The sequence below is a fragment of the Sapajus apella genome, unplaced genomic scaffold (assembly GCF_009761245.1).
Source record: "Sapajus apella isolate SASKATOON/1434 unplaced genomic scaffold, GSC_monkey_1.0 scaffold6, whole genome shotgun sequence".
Taxonomy (NCBI): domain Eukaryota; kingdom Metazoa; phylum Chordata; class Mammalia; order Primates; family Cebidae; genus Sapajus; species Sapajus apella.
Window position 1 is genome coordinate 65,501,030 of NW_022436946.1, and position 13,266 is coordinate 65,514,295.

The window sequence follows — 13,266 nt, forward strand, 5'->3', positions numbered from 1 at the left end:
CTGCACTTAACGATCATATTAATCTATGCTCTTAACATTTTTTTCCTTTGACTTCCTTTGGCTTCAGAAACACCGGTTGCCTTACCTGTTAGAATTGTTATTTTCTGAAGGGCTGTTCTTAGTCACCTTATTCTTTTATTGTGGGTACTAATTTGTAATGTTCTTTCTTGGCCTTTTCTTCTTTCCCCTTTGATAATTTCTTCTATTCCTTTCAACTCAAGGCATATCTCTCCTAAATCTGCATCTTTATCCTAGCTATTTCCTGATCTTTAGACCTACATTTTACTTGAAGTTAGCCTTTTTTAGTACTTCTTTTTCTGTCAGTCCAGACCTTTGGTATATAACTCAGCATTGAGTTAACTCTAAGGGCTCCCTAATGCATAGTCATATTTTGTACAAAATATGGGGTTTACTTTTCTTATTTCAAAAGATAGTAAAATTGGCTTCTCTAAGGAAACAGAGGGTTATAAAGAAAATTTCAGGATGGCTACTTCCTGTACTGACCTAGGATCAGGGTTTGTAAATTTATTACCAAAATGAAATACAAATTTAATTACAGTGGAAAGTTGCATGTTATAAAATGAACTTTATCTTGATAATAAATAAACTTTTAAGGATATTATCTGAGATAACATGAAGAATTAAGAATATTATCTCATCTCTCAAATCTGTTTTGAAGGTTATATATACATAAGAGGTTATGAGAAAAATTTGAACTTTACATAGGAAAAAGCAGTCCATATTTTAAAATTGTCTTAGTTCTAACATGAAACAAGAATGAAAATGTGAGAATAAGACGATGGTGAAAAGGCATTCACTGTAATTCCATTCATTTGAAAATATCATTGATATACCCTTGTTATTTAAACTTTTTTATTTTATAACTACATATATGTATATGTTGGAAATTAATGTTTTATATCCAACTGTATACCAGAAAGTATGAGTCATTTCTGTGCCAAAACACTTTTGGAAATCTCATTAAATTTGTAGTTATGAAGACATTCAGGAGGTATTGTAAATAACTGTTCCCAAATGCTTGGTTTTGGTGGGACATTACAGATCCTTTATTTGTTGAGCTCTCTTCAAAAGTAATAATTCTTTCTATGAATGAATCTTTACTCGGTGCAAGAGATTACAGGTGGCCAAATGACTTTTCTTCTGAAGCTGAACTCAGATATAATAGACATTGGCATTTAATTGGTATTAATTTTGGTATAATTCATTATCTCTCATTAAAAAAAAAATGAAATTTCTTGAAACCAGTGTTACTTGGAAAACCTTGGCTCACTAACAAGTTTCTGAGAAATACTGTTGAATACCCCAATACCCTCGACTTGACCACTGTGCAAGCTATGCATGTAACAAATTTGCACTTGTACCCCCTAAATGTATACACATTAAAAATAGTTTATTGCCAAGAACATCTTAATAATTCAACAAAAGCTCCTTCTTTAAAAAGTCCAAAATATTTTAATTTTGTAATTATTTATTGAGATCCTGCTGATTTTATAGGCTCACATTGGCTATGACAGGAACCCAAAAGAAATATGTACTTTACAAAGAACTTACAGTCAATTTTGAGAAACAAAATACATTTATACAAAATAGCAAGAAAACCATGAAAGGATATAATGAAGTGTCAGCTTATTAAATTAATATTCTTGTTGAGTCAGACAGTCATCAGTAGTCTTCCTATAGCACCGACATAATTTTTGGTTACTTAATGAGTCAGTATAAGTCTGGATTTATTTCATGTTTTCTGTGCTTTATAATATTTAATTATAAAAGTCTTATTTTTTCAGCACTGAAGTCAGCACATATTGTTGGATACATACTACTTGCTAGCACACTTAGAGGCATCAGGGTTAGAAAAGTAAGCAAAATAGAGAGTCTTTGTACTTAAGGACCTTACTGCTTTGTGTGCACGTATATGGTAGGTGATGGTGCCAGGAAAGACACAGATAGTTCACATGTGAATACATAAATAAATAATTCCAGACATTTATAAGTATTATGAAGGTGATAAAAATGTTGGGGTGGAAGTGCATTGACTAGTGTTATCAGAGAAGCCTTGTCTGAGGAGCCAAGATTTTAGCTGAAGATTGACTAATGAGAAAGAATTAAGTAGGTAGTTAGATGTATAGTTTGGAGCTCAAGGAGGGGTCTAGGGTGATGATAGAAGTTTGAGAGTCACTATTACACATATGATATTAAAACCATGAGAGGCCAAGTACAGTAGCTCCATATCCCAACACTTTGGGAGGCTGAGACGGGCAGATCACTTGAGGTTAGGAGTTCAAGACCAGCCTGGCCAACATGGTGAAGCCCCATCTCATGTCTACTAAAAATAAAAAAATTGGCTGAGCATGGTGGCAGCCACCTGTAATCCAAGCTACATGAGAGGCTGAGGCAGGAGAATCGTTTGAACCCAGGAGGCAGAGGCTGCAGTGAGCCAACGCTAAGCCACTGCACTCCAACCTGGGTGACAGAGTGAGACACCGTCTCAAAAACAACCAACTAACCAACCAACCAACCATGAGAGTGCTTAAATTACATCAGTGAGTGTAACTGAAGAAGAGAGGAGTATAGCGCCCCTGAACAGTTCAACATTAAGAAGACTAGGAGAGGAGGCAGAGGCATCAAAGGAAGCTGAGAAGAAGCAGGTGGTGATGAGAAGGAAACTTAGGCAAATGTGGCATCTCAGCAGCTAGAAGAGTCTTTCACAAAAGAGAAAGTCAACAATGTCAAACACAGTCAAGATGTCAAATAAAATGAGAGTTGAGAGCTGACCTTTGCCTGCATTGAGATGAAAATCATCAGTGACTTAGTAAGAGCTGTCTATGGAGAGGTGAGGAAAAAAAGCCTTATCGACAGATGAAAGAGAGAATAGGTGGTAAAAAAAAAAAAAAAAAAACAAAGACAATAAGAAATGCAAATCTCTTGAAGGATTTGCTACGAATCAGAGGAGAGTAGGGGATAAAATCCAATCTTTTGAAAAGATGGATAATATAGCACAGGTTTTTGTGCCAAAAATTTATCCAGTAGAAAAAGCAGTGATGCAGCATAGAGATGGAATAATTGTAGGAGTGAAGCCTTTGGAAAGGTAAGATGGGATAGGACCCTGAGCACAAGAGGATGGCCTTAATTACGGTAGGAAAATTTCTTCTATTTTAACAAGGAGGGAAGGCAGAAGTTGTGAAAAAAAGAAAAAGGTGCAGCTGGGTTAGTAGAATTTATATTAGAATGATGAAGTAGTTTTTACCCTTTTGCATCTACTTCCGTTTGAAATTCAAGTTTAAATTATCAACAAAGCATGATGGGGGGTGGGTGTGTGAGAGTGGGAGAGAGAAGGTACAGAATTGTCTTCTCTGAGAATAATAAGTTAAATCTGCTAAGACATCATAGTGGTAAACTTTACAGAGAAGAGTACCAGTTGGAGATTTGCAGCCATACATAGGAAGTAAATCTTATCAACATGGTTTTGTGATTTTTCTAAAACAATACTTTTGCCAATTAGTAGCAGTAGGCATCTCTATTACCTAGATTGTATTCTTGAAAAACTACTTTCTGCTCAAAGAAACAGATTCAATAAATGGCTCATTTTAGGCCTGGGGCAGAACATTTCCAAAATAAACCTGGAACATTTGTTCATAACAGAGCAAGGAAGCTATCAAAAACTACTATAGTCATGTCAAAAGGACTTAGGGGACAACATGAAGAGTCTTTCACTTGCTCAAGGTGAGATAATATGAATATCAATAAGGAAAATAACTAAAATGGACTGAAACACATCAAATATGTTTAAATCCATGAGCTCAAATTGATCCAAAATAAAACCAACAACAAAATCGCACACACATACACACAACAACAGCAACAACAACTAAGTGGAAACCCTGGAAGAATTCTAGTTAACTAGCTTTTAAATTTAAAAACTGATAAGCAAAGAGAATGAAGCATTTTTCCTTTTTCTCTGTCAACTGTATCCTTGGATACCCAAATAGTAGATGTGGTGAAATTTCTCTTTAAAGGAATGTTCCAGTAAATAAATAATGAATGATAAAATTGGAATATCTCCATTTTGTAATGCTAGATGAATTCATGAATTTAGACATTTAGCAAAAGAAGCTACTAACATTACAAAAAGGAATTCCAAATATAGTATGCCTTCTGATAACATCAACACATAAAATGTCTTGTCCAAAAAATTGAACATGAATCTGATTATGTTTCTAGATTCAGTTACCAATTGTCCAAGAGTACAGAGGAAAGATCATGTTAACCTATACCATAGGGATGTAATTAACTAAATCCATATTATGGGAAACTCTACTAGAGAAATTAAACAATAGTGCCTATGGAAGGTTTATGATTTGGGGGATAAAACAAAAATTAACTATAAGGGAATTGATACCATGAAAGTGAGGATAGTGGTTACACCTAGAAGGGAAGAGTCTTTGGAAGAAAACCTGTGGATGGGTTCTGGGTAGCTGGAAAGATTCTGTTTAAATGAATATTTTTATGTAGAAAGGTGGTTGTCTTAAAACAATTCATTAAGCTGTATGTGGTTCTCTGTATATGAGTTATATTTAACAATCCTAGAGCAAAATTTTTAAATGGGGATAAGTTATTTACATATTTTAAATTCCATTATTTTAATATATGAAGTTACTTGTTAAGCTTTTGTAGGAAATGGGAGGGGACAGCAGTGTTAAAGAATTGAGAGTGTAAATAACAGAGTTGCAAATGGCAGTTTGCAGCTAAGATCACAAATCAAAGAATCAAGTGAGCTCCACATGAAGGAACTTATCAGCATTAGTCAGTCACTTCAGCCATCTTTAACACATGTTCTCATCTTCATATTGAAGATGAATTAAGTGGAATATACGTTGAAAATGTCTGTTTACAGATGCTTCATGTGGCTTTTCAAAGTGCTTTTGTATATATTATTTCATTACAGATTCTGAATGAATTTGTGAGTGGAACTGATAATGCTATTTAAGTTCTCTGTACGTAAATATAGTAAAGGTTTCTTAATTTAAAAATATTTTAAAATATTTAAGAGAACAAACCTACCTTTTTTGTAGATGTCAATATATTATTTCAAGTAATATCTTCCATACTTATAAGATTCCTGGCCCTTATTTGTTTAAGGAAATAATGTTCACTAGTTTGACGAAAATTTTAAAGATATTCATGACAGTTTGACAGGCCTGTAAATGTAAACTATTCCTTTTGTTGTTGTTGTTTTCTGCCAGAGGTCTCTTTATTAGTATCCATGATCGCGGGCATATTGCTTCAGTTCTCAATGCATGGCCAGAAGATGTCATCAAGGTAAGTTATCACGTTTTTCCACTACGGCAATTTTTTTCTTTTCTGTCCCATAAAACAGTTTAAAACATACTGACAATTCTCATGATAATAGGTAGCATTCATTAGCTTTTCTAGTGAATATCACCTAATTTATATGCTTTTGATTTTTACATAGTGGGTTAATTTTATTCTGATGACATTTAGATACTAAGTTTTCTCATTATTTCTGTCTAATTTCTTAGTACCTCCATTCTAAGTGATGATACATGTTGAATATGCGGTAGCATCTGAATTTCTTTAAGCAAACCCTTAAATTCTATCTGTTGTGTTTAATTATCCCACTAAGAGGAATCCAAGTAGGCAAAAAAAAAAATCTGTTAATTTATTTCTTTTATCATTATGACTTTAAGTAGCTCATTTGACTTCCCTCTGTAAGTAATGAAAATAAAAGTAGTAATAGTACCTGACATTTGGTAGCGTCCTGAATGAGACATTTTACATGGATTAACTCATAATAATAGTAAGAATTCATTGAGGAAAGGAAGGCATAGACGGTTACAAAGTAGTGTAAGATAGTGGTAGGAACTGAATGCAGGCCCCAGAGCTGGCCCCAGAGTCCCTGTTCTTAGACACAGGGCTATGCCATCTTTCTTGTGTAAGGGGGGGTGAGAAGTATTTGTTCTCCCTTTAGTTCCCCTTTTATTTTCTGTTGAATACCTAGCAACTTTGTGGAATCTTTTAGGACTAGGATGGATTAAATCAATGTCTTTCGGTGGTACAAAGGCACTTCAGCCATAACTTCTGAAGTGTAAGTCCGTTTATGATCTTTTTAAAATTATTTTAATATTTTTAGAGACAAAGTCCCACTGTATTGCTCAGGCTGGTCTTGAACTCCTGACCTCAAGCAGTCCTCCTTCCTGAGCTTCCCAAAGTATTGAAACTATAGGTGTGAGCTACCATGCCTGGGCGATCTTTCCTCTTGAGAAATTGTGGCTATAATTAATTAATTTGGCTCTCTAAGGCTCATGCTAGGAAAACTTATAAATTAAAATGGTTTTTATTATTTCCGGTGTCCTCAATTTTTTTATTATATTTATTAATTTATTTATTTTTACTTTTTCTACCTAAGTTGCTTCCTCAGCTTTTCTGCTATCAACTAGACCATGTTATCCACAGATTCCGGTCTTAGAAACTACCCTGAGAAACATCTTAATTCTATAAAGCAGAAGTATATGATCACCTAAAGATGTTTACTTTTAATCAGGAATCTAAGGGAGATTTTAAGAATAAACAGGTTGACCAGAATTGGTGGCTCATGCCTGTGATCCCAACACTTTGGGAGGTGGAGGTGGGTGGGAGGATTGCTTGAGCTCAGGAGTTTGAGACCAGCTTGGGCAACATAGTAAGACCCCATTTCTAGAACATATTTAAAAATTAGCTGGAATGGTGGTGCATGCCTGTAGTTCCAGCTACTTGCCTGGGGCTGAGATGAGAGGATCACTTGAGCCCAGGAGTTCGATTCTGCAATGAGCTATGATCACACCATTACACTCTAGCCTGGGCAACAGGGCAAACCCTGTGTCAGAGAAAAAGAAAAAAGAATTGACAAGTCAATAGAGGAAGTAGTTCTGCAGTAGAAAGTTCTAGTCAATATCCCTGTAATCATAACAGCTAGGGAGTAAGCTATCGCACCATGTTTCTTGTTCTTCCAACTAGTTGATCTCTGCATCTTTAACTTTATTCATAGCCTACTTTTATCCTTTGGACTCTTAATATTGGGTCCTTACTGATGTTCTTATCCCTAGCTATGCCCTCTTTTATTTAAAAATCTTAGCATAGTGCCTGGCACATAGTAGGTACTTATACATGGCAGCCATTGATTGTAAAATAATACTGAAAATAAATAAGAATATCATATATGGTCTCAACTATATAATTGAAAGTATACATGAAACAAAGTCAATTATTAGACATAATGTAATCAAACTGTGTATTATAAGTGCCTTATTCATTCATTCTGAGGAGAGTATTATTTAGAGAAGTCTGGAACAGTTAAAACTTTTCTAGCAAAGTTGGAACTTAATCCAACCTTTGATAATTAGAAAGGGAAGAACATACTATTCTAGGAAGAGAACAGATGAATGTAGGTATCAAGTTCAGTAAGAGAATGGAGTGTTTTTAAACAATAAGAAAATTCACTGACCTGAATAAAGCTGAGTGTTAATATTGGAATATGGTGGAATTCGCATTGCCTAAGTGGTGATCAAATTATTATAAAAGGTTTTGAAATTCAGAAAGAGATTTGATTTGAGAAAATAGAATGTCATATTTGACAATATATAAGTAATATTTGAAGAAGCTTCACCTGGAAACAGATTTTAGAATAGTTTCAAAACAGGAAAAGATGCAAAGGTTCTACATTTAGGTAGGCTGCAAGAGGATGGGCCTTCAGAAGGACAAAGAAGGGGTGAAGACTGGACACCTGGAGAGTATTTTTATGTGTTCAGGAGAAATCTGCATATTTCGTACGGAAGTTTCTATTCAGGTAATGCCTAGATAACAATTTGCATAGTGGAGTGAAGATTTAATTTCTGAAAAACAGACATCATTGATAGAATTGTAGTTGTCTTACTGATATTAATTCTGCTATTGTGACTTGATTGTTGTATGGAAAACATCCAACTGCCTCATATTTCTGAAGCAGGATATAAAGTAAGTTAAAAAAAAAAAAAGCAAGGGATATTAATTGTGATAAAATATGTAAGGGACAAAGCTTTTTTTCTTTGAAAGAATTCTTTTACTGTTAAAATGTATATTTTTATGTGGAAGTATTTATGAATTAATTCCATAAATACACATTTGTAATAAAGCATAAATATCAAATGACTCAAAACATTTAAAAAATGTCTCAAACTACTACATATATAAATGTTCATGTATATGTATATAACCAAATAATATAAATAATAACTCTGAAATAATAACTTAGGGAATAAAAATTATGAAGAAACAAGAAATAATGTGCTTTTTTTTTTTTTTTTGAGGTGGAGTTTCTACTCTTGTTGTCCAGGCTGGAGTGCAGTGGTGCAATCTGGGCTCACTGTAGCCTCTGCCTCCTGGGTTCAGCATTTTATAAATTATTGTTCAAGTCCTAACTAAGCTAAATGACAATATTACTCTCCTTATAAAACACATTATAAAAATATTTGTAAATACAGGCAGGCCAATTGGACTTTACCTATACAAAGAACATGTTCACAAAAGTATATAACATCAATGATATGTAAAAGTATCTCTATTTATGGTAATGCAATAAATAAAACTGTTAAATACACATTAGAAGAATTAGGACTTTGAAATTTTGGCCTTAATTTAATTTAAAAACCAAAGTTATAGTTCTTTGCAGTATTTATTTTACCTTAAATCAGAGCTAAGTTAAGCTAGTGGTATCAGATTGCTTCCTCCAAAAGAGCATCACATACTGACCCATTGCTGTTTGGCGTGGAACATTTTCCAAGGACAAATATGTAGAATATGCAAAAATGATTTTCACCTACCTCTCAAATGTATTTACCTTTAAGATAATTTTCCAAGAGCTGCATAATATAGGTGAACAGGAAATTAAAGGAAATATCTTAAAAGTATATTTTAAAATATATTCTGCAATGTTGTATGGTGAAAAGAGCACTGTACTAGGAATTAACATACCTGGGTTTCTGCTTCTTTGATATTAACCAGGTAAATCACCTTAGGCAAATTACTTCAGTTTTCTGATTTTTTTCAGTTTCCTAATTTATAAAATAAGAGGAATGAATGGAATGTACTTTAGATTTCTCTTGACTTCTAAAATGCTATGACTTTATAATTGGTTCTGAGGAAATAATAGTAATAATAGTTGTAAATTTTTAAGAATTTTTGTAATGTACCAGGTACTTTGGTAAGTTATTTTTATATCATGATTTCATTTTATGTAATCATAGTTTTATTCAGTTTACTAGTATTTATTGATTGTTTACTGTTTGCCAAATAGTGTACTAGGTGCTGATGGACAGTGGTAAGCAAAAAGAGCTGGTTCTCAATTTTATACAGCTACTCTGAAAAGTGCATTTATTACTCCCAATTTACCAATAGGAAACAGAAGCTTAAATTCACCCACGGACAAATAACTGACATTTTTCCACATTTCTCTGAATATGATGAGTGTAGCAGTTTGTAGAGTATCTAATAAATTGTTTCATAAGATTGGTTTTGTTTAAATTCATATAATTGCCATGAAACACAAAGATGTTCAATAATATCAAATTACATAGAATTAAAATCCCCACATGATTGAAGTATATGCTTCATAAATATTCAAGGTAATTAGAAATAAGCTAAACAGGCTGGTCATGGTGGCTAATGCCTGTAATCCCAGCACTTTGGGAGTCTAAGACAGGCAGATCACAAGGTCAGGAGTTATAGACCAGCCTGGCCAACATGCTGAAACCCCATCTCTACTAAAAATACAAAAATTAGCCAGGTGTGGTGGTATGCGCCTGTAATCCCAGCTACTCAGGAGGCTGAGGCAGGAGAACTGCTTGAACCCGGGAGGCAGAGGTCGCAGGGAACTGAGATCATGCCATAGCACTCCAGCCTGGGTGAAAGAGTAAGACTTCGTCTTGGGAAAAAAATAATAATAAATTAAAAAATATATATATAAAAGAAAGAAAATGAAATTCATTAAGTCTAGTGGAAGATTTTCAGGTAAGAGAAGTAGCAGACTGTACTGGACATGTTTCACAGATATCAAGTGGTTATAGGCTTTAAGGAGAATGGGTCAGATTGTTGTAAAAATAGGTGGATGGTGCCAGGATGCATAAACCAAGGATCAGAGCATTTGGGGCAGAGGTATAACCTTCTCAATCTCCTTCAGTAATTATGCATTACTTTACTAAGGACACTCTTGTGCTCAAAGTGGATATGACTAAGTTCAAAGCCACCCTATGTTTCTTTTGATTCCCAGTCTGAGCTCTTATTTCCCTATACTTTACCCACTTGCTTCTCTTGATTGCAAACTTATTTGGTTTGTTTGAATCTTTATGTGTTTACTTGCCCTTCTTTTTTCCATAACCTAATTAAATATATTTATAAATCAAGTTCATTTATTCACCCTATTCTTCCACAATTACAATTATAAAATCTTTTTCATATACATTCAATTTATATTTTTTAACAGCTTAATATTTCACGAGTATTAACTTCAGAAATTTGTCAGAAATTGTGTCTCAGGATTTGCAAAAACTTGTTAATAGGTAATTTTTCTTCTAGGCCATTGTGGTGACCGATGGAGAGCGTATTCTTGGCTTGGGAGATCTTGGCTGTAATGGAATGGGCATCCCTGTGGGTAAATTGGCTCTATATACAGCTTGTGGAGGGATGAATCCTCAAGAATGTCTGCCTGTCATTCTGGATGTGGGAACCGAAAACGAGGTAAATAATTTAAGTCTGTAAGGAAGCTGTGTACCTTTAAAAATGGCACCAATTCTTGCATTTTGAACTTATTCTGGGAACTTCATAAAATTCATTCTTTTTTGTCTGGCTCTCTCTCTCTCCAAACCTATCCTTTGCTATTATAAAAAAATTACCTCTTCTGTTCTCCTTTTCCCATCTTTATAGCATGATTAATCTTTTATCTGCTTCCCTAGTGCCTTGTGATACTTTGGTATGCATTTACACCATTATTCCATAGAGTGTATGTTTTACTTTAAGACTTAATAGTTTTAAAAATTATTATTTTTGTATTATATAGGAATTAATCGTATGGGATTTACTAAGTTTAGTCAATCTGAAATATTCTTGTTTTAAAACTGTATTGAACTTGAGGTAGATCATTTGGAGTTTAACTTTTCTCGTTCCTGACTCAATATTTAGAATCTTAAAGTTAGATGTTAACTACTACTTACTTTTGCTCATCCTTTACTGCTAATATTTAGGATTAGTTAGATGGATACTAGAAGCTAAAGGTAGAATTTTCTGAAACAGAAATAGTCAGTTAAGGATAAACTTTTAAAAAATTATTTACAAATTTCAAACCTAGGTCCCAAACAGATAGATCACCAAATAAGACCTTGATATAAATATGTACATGCATTATGTTTATTTTCTTTGTCTCCTTCTAAAACAATTGAAAATATAACTTTTGATCTGTCAGTAATGTGAAATGTATTTTTTGAATGAGCAAAAATATATTTACAATAGTAACTTAACCAGTTATGTTTTTTAATCTACACATACAAAGTTATATTTAACTTGATCTGTGTATGAATGCTCACTTAACCTTTATCAAAGGGTATATTTTGATAAAAATACATGGCTTATTTGGCATTTTCTTTTTCAATACCAATAGAAATGGCTTAGAAATGATCGAAGCTGGCCTCTTTAAATAATTATTCTGATATTTTCCTCAAGCCAGAAGAGGTGGTGCATACCTATAGTCCTACCTTCTCAGGAGGAGGCTAGAAGGTAGGAGGATTGAACCCAGGAGAATCAGGCTGCAGTGAGCTATGATTGTGCCACTGAACTCCAGCCTGGGCTACAGAGTGAGACCCTGCTCTAAAAGTTTTAAATAAAATAAAATAAATATATTTCTACTTTATTTTAAAAGATATTCTAAAAATTAGTATGTGATAAGTTACATTGAAATAAAAGAGTTTTTTCCTTATTTTTAAAAAAATTTTTAAGACAGGGTCTCACTGCCATTGCCCAGGCTAGAGTGCACTACCATGATCATGGCTCACTGCAGCCTTAGTCTCCCACACTCAGGTGATTCTCCCACCTCAGCCTCCCAAGTAGCTGGAACTACAGGCACTTTCCACCATGCCTGGCTAATTTTTTGTTTACATTGAAATCAAATTTTAAAAATTACAAAAATATATAGTATATCTTAAAATTCTATGAAGAAGTGAATATATAATGACAAAACTGGCATGCAAAAATGTAGGAATTTGGCTTTTTTGTTTTTTTGTAAGACATAGGATCTTGCACTGCCACCCAGGCTTTAGTGTAGTGGCACTGTCATAGCTCACTGCAGCCTTAAACTCCTGAGCCCAAATGATCCTCCTACCTCAGCCTTTCGAGTAGCTGGGATTCCAAGTGTGCACCATCACACCCAGCTAATTTTTTTTAACCTTTTTTTTTTTGAGACAGGGTCTTGCTATGTTGCCCAGGCTGGTTTTGAACTCCTGGTCTCAAAAAATCCTCCTGCTTCACTGCGATAACAGGTGCAAGCCACCATGTCCAGCAAGAATTCAAGTTTAAACCTGGGCCATTTATTGAGATTGTTTGTATAAGATGGACATTAAAAAAAAGCTGTGCACTAGTAAAACTATAACACTAAGACTCATGTATTAATAGACTGTTTTATATGAAAGAATTGATTTCATAAAAGAGATTGTATTATATGAAAGAGTTGACTTCATGAAAGTAGGTCTTAAAATTGCCAAGTTGATGGTTATCATGAATTTTCCACATTATCTCTGTTTAGTGTGCATTTGTTTCCTCTTGTGGTGTTCAGTGTTTCTATATTATTACATTTCTATCCAGTATCTTACTTCCTTAGCCTGCAGAACCCATCCACTTACCCTTCATGAAATTTCTTACTTTACCCAGCTGTAGATCTGCTTTTTTGCTCTTGTTTTATTAAGATATGTCTGGCGTATACTACATTTCAAAATTTTTAAGCTGTTAAATTAGAAAATAATCTGATTATCTAATCTATTGTTAAAATGCTATGTATTATTTCTAGAGATTTTGCTTACTGCCACTGGACTTTCAGGAATATTAAGGGAAGAAAATTAAGTGAATGGTGGATCTTTAACTCTTTGACAGGTCACTGGAGCATACTTTTGTCACTTAGAGACCTGTCTGAAACTCCTCGAATTCCATTTGGTAGATTTAATTGAATTAGACTAA

The 13,266-nt window shown here is 33.9% G+C and overlaps 1 protein-coding gene across 1 annotated transcript in view; it reads left to right on the top strand.

Moving 5' to 3' along the window:
* ME1 (malic enzyme 1) overlaps positions 1 to 13,266 on the top strand; it is a 196,671-nt gene that overhangs the window by 71,356 nt on the left and 112,049 nt on the right. The window contains exons 4-5 of the mRNA XM_032275410.1: positions 5,262 to 5,337; positions 10,624 to 10,785. Of these exons, the coding sequence (XP_032131301.1) occupies positions 5,262 to 5,337; positions 10,624 to 10,785 (238 nt within the window). The remainder of the gene's footprint in view (positions 1 to 5,261; positions 5,338 to 10,623; positions 10,786 to 13,266) is intronic.